The following is a 9,724-nucleotide window of genomic DNA, read 5'->3' as shown; positions in this document are numbered from 1 at the left end:
TTATCAATAACCGCAGTAAAGGTTACAAGTACGTCTCTCAGTGATAATATGGAAATTATAAATATGAATAAAGACGGAAACAAGATACAAGTGGAATTATAGATTCAGTCGCAAAAGTTTAAATGCAAAAAGGACAAAACTTGATTTTCAAAAGAAAAAAACTGGTAGTCACCAGAAAAACACAACAGAGATGTAAAGTATCTAAAAATAAATTATTTTATACAAATGTTTGGTTCCAACCAAAGTTATAACAAGAGCAGTGATAAATATAGGAATGAGTAATATACAATATTGATCGCAATATGCAAAAGAAAAAAGGCATATAGGAGAAAAATAAGAAATGGCTTTGAACGATTACTAAAGACAGTAAAAAAACTATTCATAACAAAAATAAAGAAACTAGACCTACAGAGAATATGGGGAAATAACGTATGACGTGTCAATATTACAGTACAAATTGCTGGAACACACTATCAATTGTAATAACAAAGTGGTAAGGAGTAGCGCCACAAACATTCATATCTATCAAAAGAAATGTTAGTTGACAATTACTGGGTTATTGAAATGGCTCTTAACGCCAATAAACTGAAGTGCCAGAGGCATAGATTTCAACATCCATAAATTTCTCTAAGAAAAGTCATCATAACAATAGCAGTCCATCTTGAAATGAGGAAAAATAAGAAGTATTTTAATAAGTTTCTCTATTGTATATTTTCTATATTTTACTTATTTTTGATATAAGTATTTTGACAAGTTTCCCTTCTGTATTTTTTTCTATATTTTATTTAGTTTTGACATAAGTATTTCAATTTGTTTCCCTTCTGTATTGTTTCTACATTTTACCTAGTTTTAATGTCAGTATTTTAACCAGTTTACATTTTGTATATTCCATATTTTACTTAGTTTTATGTTAGAGAACACAGTTGATCTTGAATTATAATTGCTTGAATCTCTTTTCCTGTTGAAAATTAATTGGTGAGATTGAATTTCTATTATATAATCCACGAGGCTGCGGTAGACAAAGCCAGCCAAGTGTGTAATTTGAGTTTTTCAATTCAAAAGCGCACAGAGAATAAACAAAATCACATTGATTATATTTAATTTAAAACGCGATTCATAGGGAAAACAGTCATTACTATATGGTATCTGCACGAATGATTTTCACAAGAAATAAAACTGAAACATTTGCTACCTTGCATGAATGATAATGTTTACTGTAGCCTACTCGTGGTTTTGGGTTGCGTATTGTTATAATTTTGCTTTATAGTTTCTTCATAAAATATGGCAAAAGAAGATTATGGACATTATAGTTTATGAAATATTGTAATAGTATTTTGTAGAAGCAATTCATTACTAAGTGAAAAATTTTTTTTGTAAAGTATATCATCCTAAAGGAATTTTGTATTTCTTTCTTATAAAGTTCATAATTACATGTTTTTTTTTTATAATGTACATTAACGTGAAAATAACATGAAGTCTCTCTTCACGATAATCAATTTCATTCACGAAACAAATTCTACTACTCACCAATCGCTTATTAAATTCACAAGGGATTTCATAGTTGACATGTGCTTTCGCTGTCATGTATATTGATGCCAAGGCCGAATATTTAACCCACACTGCTATATTGCCATTAGATCAAACCTTTAGGGTTTCTAGATCTTTCTCTATCTACAAATATGTTGTTTCTCGTTAATTATCATTTCATATCGTAGCCCGAATGTTTATTTTTAAAATACCAATTGTAAGGAAATTTTGTATTGAAATTCATCATGAAAATATTATCAGAAACACGTATTTGTTTACATTCTTACTGAAAATGCATTGAAGAAAATTCTTAGATCATCAGTTGATGCGGCTTTTCATGCAATTTACAAAAAGCTATATAGGATATTTTAATAAAATAAAGTAAATAGGTTGATTTAAGAAGACGTAATAAAATTGTACTAACGTCATCTAGTGTTTTATTTTATTAATGTAAACTGGGAACTTGAAGTAGGCGGAGTTTGGGCGTACGGCAAACAACGGCAAATGAAAATGTGCGTCCCCTGATGCGTGCAGTGTTGCCATAAATGGGAATTTATTCCTAGATTTGGGGATTTTTGGTGTCGGATGGGGATATTCTGTACAAATTTCTATGAAGAAGAAACAAAGGTGAGTAAACCTTTAGGCTTTAAAATAGTTGATTTAACTATAATAAAGAGAATTTAGAGTAAATTTTAATGGGAAAATAGTAAAAAAAAATTAAAATCATAATATAAAATCAACAATATAAATGTAAGGTTTTTTGCGTGTTGTTGCAATTAGTTTGCTTGCACTTACATGAATTATAGTGAGTAATTTCTTTGTCAGTAAAGACTACAGGATCAGAAGAAAGTATATTTGTGGAAATGGGTATTTTTGGGTTGTTTTGCGAATTTTGGGGATTTTTAGACTAACCCATCTGGCAACACTGGATGCGTGTTTCGTTGACGAGGTCGCCATGTTGGTGTCTGGCTGAAACGCCCTGTGACACAATATCCCGTTCATATTCGCTTTGGAATTTTAAGAGTGCGTTAGTGGTAATAAATACAAGTAAAAATGGGCGAGGACCGTGATAAGGAGAAGCCCGAAAAAGGTATGTGATCCAGAGTATAGTATAACAGTGTTAATTCTTAAATGATATTTTTGATTACCGGGTAGACGTAAGCATTCTGCCTCTACCGTTGCCGAATATTATAACATATTGGCATATTTTTTTTGTGTAGGTTTCCCTTGAATAAAAAGTCGTGCATCGTAGTTATCATGTTACTACCATAATCCAAGACAGAGGTAACGCTTATATTTTCATAAAGTTTACATGCGGTTATTTTCCCTATGAGATGAAATTAACTTGACGTGTTACCGCCATCTGCAGACAATGGTTATCCTGTCGTTACGGTACCTAGCGGTACTTACCCATAAGCATATCGCCATTATCTTGTACAAGTTCCATGGGAAAAATGTACATATAAGTAGAACATGAGTAACTTCCCAGCTGGACAATAGAATCACAAAGTTTAAGACCCTGCATAGGTTACCGGCGGACGTCATAAAAAGACATATCACTTATCATTTGCTAAGCTACAACACAGCTGGGAGAAGCAGGATGCTAGGAGCATTTGCTCCAATAGAGAAAGTAGCCCAGTGAGGAAATAAGTGACAACAGTAAGATAGAACTTGTAAACAATTAAAAGTGACTTCGGTTCTATTGTAGTTTATTACAGGGAGATGTAACCTAGCGGGAAAGTCCGTTCTCTTCGAAAATTACTCGTTTCTATCGCAAGTGAATAGTTTGATATTTATATATATCCATATCCACCGATAATGGGGGACCCCAGTGGGAACTCTGGGTTTTGGGTGGAGAAACGGGTAATTGTTTACAACACCACGCTCTCCATATACTCCAAAATAATCCAATCCTGCAGTTCTCATCTTCCTGCACAGTAATTAGGTGGTTATATAAATTCTGGGAAAGCAATAATTAGCAAGATATGTTGACGAAGGGGGAAGGGCTTATAAAAAGATAGCTCGGTTTCCTCACTAAACGACTTGGAACTGACATGTCAACCGAGTCAACCAAACAGAATTCTTGATGCCAGCGTACATAAACAGAAGTTCGTGATGCAAGCATACATGAACAGAAGTTCGTGATGCCAGCGTACATTTAATATACTTGATAAAAAATTGAGTGATTACTCAAAAGTGTCACTATTTGTAAATTGCATATTTTATGGACACTTTTGAATAATCACAATTTTTTATCAAGTATATTTTGAATATACAGTATATCAAATGTACGCTGACATCACGAATTCTGTATGGTTGAATATGTTGACATGTCAGTTCCAAGTCGTTTAGTGAGGAAACCGAGCAATTTTCTTTTTATAACCCCTTCCCCCTCCCTCAACATATCTCGCTAATTATTGCTTTCCCAGAGTTTAAATAACCACATAATTACTGTGAAGGAAGATGAGAACAGAGGATTGCATTATTTTGGAGTAAATGGAGAGCGTGGTGGTGTAAACAATTACAAGGAAATGGTATATAATGGTAAAACAAGCCTTTTCTTCTCTATACATTACCACCTTGGATGTATAATAAACCAATGAAAAAATACGCTAATTATCAATATCCTATACTAACGGTATATTTTTCATTTATTTGTGACATTCTACGGGTCGGCTATAGTCGGTCTCATTCTTTCGTTTGTACATAGCAGTTTTCGTTAGAACATAGTACCTTACCAGCTGGATAATAGAATCACAGTTTGTATAAGACCCTACATAGGTTATCGGTAGACAGCATAAAAAGACATATTATTATCATTTGCTAAGCTACAACCCAGCTTGGAGAAGCAGGATGCTAGGAGGCTTAGTGCTCCAATAGGGAAAGTAGCCCAGTGAGGAAATAACAGTAACAACATTTAAGATAGAACTCGTAAGCAATTAAAAGTGACTTCTGTTGGCTCTATCATAGTTCTGGACAGGACAACATTTTGTAATAAAAATCCTTTTGTCAGCTTGTTAAACATGAAAGCATTTGCAGTAAGTTTTATTGGTATTACACTGTATTATGGGGTAATGTAACTTTTCTCTAGAAAAAGATGCATTCTCTTAAAAAAATGACACTTGTTCCTGTTGCAAATGAATAGTTTCAGAAATACATATATTATATCCGCCAATAATGGGGGACCCCCAGTGGGAACTCGAGGTTTTGGTGGGGAAAACATCTATATAAATGTATATATATCTATATCTGCCAATAATGGGGGACCCCCAGTGGGAACTCGGGGTTTGGGGTAGCGAAACGGTATAGTGGTAAATCAAGCCTTTTGTTCTCTATACATTTATAATGATAAAACAAGCCTTTTCTTTATACATTTATAATCTTAAAACAAGCCTTTTCTTTATACATTTATAATGGTAAAGCAAGACTTTTCTTCTCTATACATTTATAATTGTAAAACGATGTTTCTTCTCTATACAGTTTTATCTACTAGTGAAAATTATTTAAGGTCATTTTACTAAGACAATCTTGATCTCGGCGAGGGTTTCTGGAGGGTGACTGAACAGTAAAAGGGGTGTATGTACGATACTGGCCACCTGTGTGTATGCTTACGGCTACCTTAGGATATGGCAGTGTAAGGGTGGTTGTAGGGGTGTTACCCCCCATTTTGTAAGTAGATAAGGATATGGCTTGTAGGCAAGGTTAGGGGGTAGAGTTCAGGTTAGTTGGTGTCCATTTTTAATCCACATGGGAGGAACTGGCCGCTGATATACAAAGCCTCCCAGTAAAATTTTAGTTATTGACGGAATATTTTGAACAGCAATAGTTTTTCCTGTAGTAAATAATGTGCTTTCACCGAATTTTACCATTATTTCAACAGCACCTCAACTGAAAATCCGATAGACCGTCTAAGAATGGAGGTATTTTATAGAAATCTATTTGTTTTTACTCCGCAACCATGTGTTGGCTTCACTCTCTCAGAAAAATTAAAACCAAGCTCCTATGTACTGGCAATTGGTACATGCTGATCTGCGCATGCTAACCCCATTGATTATTATTTCTTAGATAATTAGGTCAATTACGAAGAGAACGGACGTTTTTCTGTAGGAAACGCCTGTCTCGGTTGAAAAAATTTTCCGTCCATTACTACAGTATAATGAAAGTGTATTGGTAGTTGGGTCACCAAATTTTCATCCACCAAAGTACTCGCTTGTCTAATGTGCTTAGCATTACTTGTACTGCTAGCCAGAACAGAGAAGCAATGATGTAAGTGTTAAATTATGGGGGAAGCCAGCTACTGTAGTCCAGAGACTAGTACAGTAGATGAATAATTGTTAGTTTGTTGACCAACATACTTGTAGATGCACTTTATTAATGCAGGTAAAACGGACACATATAGAAAGGAATCAAATTTTCTGTGTGAGTGGCAGGCCTGGTGTTGCAATGAACTACTGCACACATGTACCCTAACTTTGGAACAAAATGCACAGGGAAACTGGCATGATGTGGGCTTTTGCAGAAATAGTTATGATGAAGTGATGATGATGACGATGACATCTAGACTTTGCCTTATATTTCCGTTGAAGTTAATACTGTATCGCCAGTGAGTGTAACAGCTCCATGTACAAAATAACATGTCATGACTTTGATACAGTAACTTATTACTACTGTTATAAATGATTGCATACCTAGTAATTTGTACTGGATGGTACAGTCTGGGAAGATCCTAATGCAAATGATGGTCAGTCTTATGAGAAAGTTTATGCAAGCATAAAGAACTAACTTTATGATGGTGCCAGGGATTAATATCAAGATAAGGAATGAGAAATTTAAAATGAACCTATTAATTGAGTTTACATCAATATACTGTATATGGAGTAAATTAATGACTACTACAAAAGTTCCTATACTTCAAGTTTTGATAATTGAATTCAGGTCTTGGGATGTCATAAAATAAAGTGAGTAAAGTAGGTCATGTTGAATTTAAGAATGCATTACTTCTAAATTTTAAACATATAACTTACCCGGTAGTTATATATATATAGCTTACGTCCCTGACGTCACGGCAGAAAATTCAAAACTCGCGCCGATCGCCGATTGGGTAGCCAGGTGTACCACCTGCACGCCCTCTAGTGAAGTACCTGGAACCATTCCATGATTCCTCAGATCTTTCCTGCTGCTGCTAGCGGCGACATCGTTGGATATTCTACTCGCTATTTACCTGATTTATTGCAGTTTACTTTGGTGATGTACAATAATTTGGTTTTGACTCGCTTGTTTGGATTTTCTTTTGGATATTCTTGAATTGCTTTTGGAATTTTATATTTTGATCCTTGCTTGTTGATTTCTCTTACAAATATTCAAAATGGTCACCCCCCCCTGTAACTTTTAGAATGTGAGTGAGTGGGAGTAAGACCCGGTTGGCTAAGGCCTCTCTTGATCCCCATTCGCTCTGCGTTAAATGCTGAGGTAAAGTGAGTGAGTTGGGTGATCGTTGTGACGAATGCATTCTTTTATCAGAGAGAGTGGCTAGAGTTTGACCGCTATAGGCGTAAACTAGAAAGAGATAGGTTGAGACGAAGTTCTTCTCGTTCTTCCAGAGACTTTTCCTCTTCCCATGTCACCGAACCTAATCCTTTCCCTGTAGTGGTAGTTTCTGATCCCACTATTGTTACTGCTAATGAGCCTACCCTTAGGGATATGATGGTGGCTATTCAAGCTCTGGGCGCAAAGGTTGAATTGCTCGCGGCGGACAGAACGCAATTAATGTCCGATGTGAAGCGGTTAAAATGTGCCATTGCTAGAAGTGCAGTGGAGGGTGCGCCTGCTCGGGCCTGTCGTTCTCCTAGTCTTAGACCTCTTCCAAGCTCCCCAACCCCTGGGAGAAGGAATGTCGAACGACGAAAGGAAACGAGAGGCAACGAGAGGCTTTAGCTCCCGAGCATACGTCCCCTCGAGCGTACCTTTTGACGTTTCACAGGACGTTCGCCCTCATCATAGGAAAGGTGAGGTTAAGGTGGCTTCATCATCCTCGGATGACGCAGTACCTAAAAGAGGCTGGCGTCAAGCTTCCAGACTACTTAAGAGGAAAATGGATAAAGTCAACCAGCGTCCTACCAATACACCGCAAGCTCCTTGTTGTAGCCATTGGAGCAGCCCGGAGCAGTTTCTTACTTCCGGTGAGAGCTCGCCTGCTAAGCGTCCTGCAAGGACGTCAGATTCTGTCAAGAATCTTTCAGTTGCTGGTCAGTTGTCTGGACCGGTCATGACCTCGGTTCATGCTCCCCCTCCGCCATCAGACTGGTTATCGCCCTCTGGACGCTCCGAGCGTTCTGTGAGCGGCGTGGAGAGCGATCTTGTGATGAACGTGACGTCCCGTATCACAACGAGTTGACCCGAACTTTAATATGCTACAAGAGATGCAACAGAGGCTCTCATCATTCATGCTGAGTTACCAAGCTGCAGACAATAAGAGTAGCAGGCCTGGATCCTGAACATCAGGAAACTTCTCTTCTGGACGCCAAACTGCGTAAGGCTGTTAGTCAAGAGGTTCTTGACGACGGACGTCTTTACATCTCCCCCGTTAAAGGTCGTGATACTGTTCCTCATAAGGAAAGTGGACATAATCTTGATCCCGAACGTCAGGCAACCAAACGTGACACCAGGCGTCAAGCAGCCAGACATGACATTGAGCGTCAAGCGACCAACGTGACGTCGAGCGTCCAACAGACGTCCAGTCCTGGACGTAAGTGCACTAAACACGTTTGTCCAGAAGACAAAGTTCTCTATGGAGACTTCAGTTCTTGCAGCAGTAAGAAAGGGCGACTGGGTGGTCTCAGACCTCCAGGATGCTTACTTTCACATCCCCATTCATCCGAGCTTCAAGCATTATCTGAGGTTCGTCTTCAAGGGGGAAGGGTTTCAATTTCGAGCTTTGTGTTTCGGCCTCAAATATTTATGAAACTAATGCTCAATGTAGCAAGAATACTCCACTCGAGAGGCATCAGAGCCTCCCTGTATCTCGACGATTGGGTTCTCAGAGCTCACGCATGCGATCACTGCCTGAAGGATCTCCAGACAACTTTGAGACTAACAGAAGAATTGGGTCTTCTTGTCAACAAGGACAAGTCTCTTCTGACACCATCACAAGAGATACGTACTTTATTTGGGGATGGTGATTCAGAGTCGGTTTTTTCGGGCTTTTCCGTCTCCCTTAAGGATGGAGCAAGCCATCTTGAGAACTGCAATCTTTTCTAGAGAAGAAGTGTTCTGCGAGGCAGTGGATGAGTCTGTTGGGAACCCTCTCCTCGGAACAGTTTGTCTCTGTAGGAAGGCTGAATCTTCGTCCTCTCCAATTCCATCTCAATCATCATTGGAACAAGGAGAAGGATCTAGAGACGATATGCATAACAATTACGGAATCCATAAGAAGTTGCCTTCAGTGGTAGAACGATCCGGACGGGTTCCAAGAAGGTTACCGCTTGGAACAGAAGAACCCAGAACTTGTGTTGTGTTCCGGCGCCTCGGACTCGGGGTGGAGAGCAACACTGGGCAAGTTGGAAGTTTCGGGATTGTGGACAGAGGTTCAGAAGAACGTCCACATCAACCAAAAGGAACTGTAAGCAGTCCTATTGGCCCTCAGAAGCTTCGAAGGGTCAGTTTTGAATAAAGTGGTGCAGGTCAATGCCGACAACACCACAGCATTGGCTTACATTGCCAAGCAAGGCGGAACCCACTCGATGTCCCTTTACGAAATTGCGAGGAATCTCCTCTTCTGGGCAAAGGAAAGGAATGTAGTCCTGATTACAAGGTTCATTCAAGGGGAGAAGAACGTGATGGCAGACAGCCTCAGCAGGAGAGGTCAAATTCTGTCCACAGAATGGACACTCCATTAAGAAATCTGCAAGAATATGTGGCGACTTTGGGGTCGCCCGTGCATAGACCTATTCGCGACCTCGAAGACAGAGGCTAGAGACTTATTGCTCCCCATTGCCAGATCTCGAAGCAGTCTACATAGATGCTTTCCTGTTAGATTGGACCAATCTGGACGTGTATGCTTTTCCACCGTTCAAAATCCTTTACAAAGTGTTACAAAAGATTGTGTCACAGGAAGGGACCAGAATGACTCTAGTGGCCCCCTTTTGGCCCTCAAGAGAATGGTTCACAGAGGTACTGGAATGGATGGTGGACACTCCAA

General features: G+C 38.7%; 1 protein-coding gene across 2 annotated transcripts in view; it reads left to right on the top strand.

Annotated features, from left to right (window-relative positions):
• Positions 1–2,472: 2,472 nt before the first annotated feature.
• The window catches only part of LOC137645924 (splicing factor U2AF 50 kDa subunit-like), a 44,715-nt gene continuing 37,463 nt past the window's right edge, over positions 2,473–9,724 (top strand). For both annotated transcript variants that reach the window (XM_068378977.1, XM_068378976.1), the window contains exon 1: positions 2,473–2,617. In XM_068378977.1, the coding sequence (XP_068235078.1) occupies positions 2,581–2,617 (37 nt within the window). In that variant the 5' untranslated portion in view covers positions 2,473–2,580. The remainder of the gene's footprint in view (positions 2,618–9,724) is intronic.

Source organism: Palaemon carinicauda, chromosome 8 (assembly GCF_036898095.1).
Source record: "Palaemon carinicauda isolate YSFRI2023 chromosome 8, ASM3689809v2, whole genome shotgun sequence".
In the NCBI taxonomy this organism is placed as follows: domain Eukaryota; kingdom Metazoa; phylum Arthropoda; class Malacostraca; order Decapoda; family Palaemonidae; genus Palaemon; species Palaemon carinicauda.
This window is presented reverse-complemented; position numbering and strand designations above follow the sequence as displayed.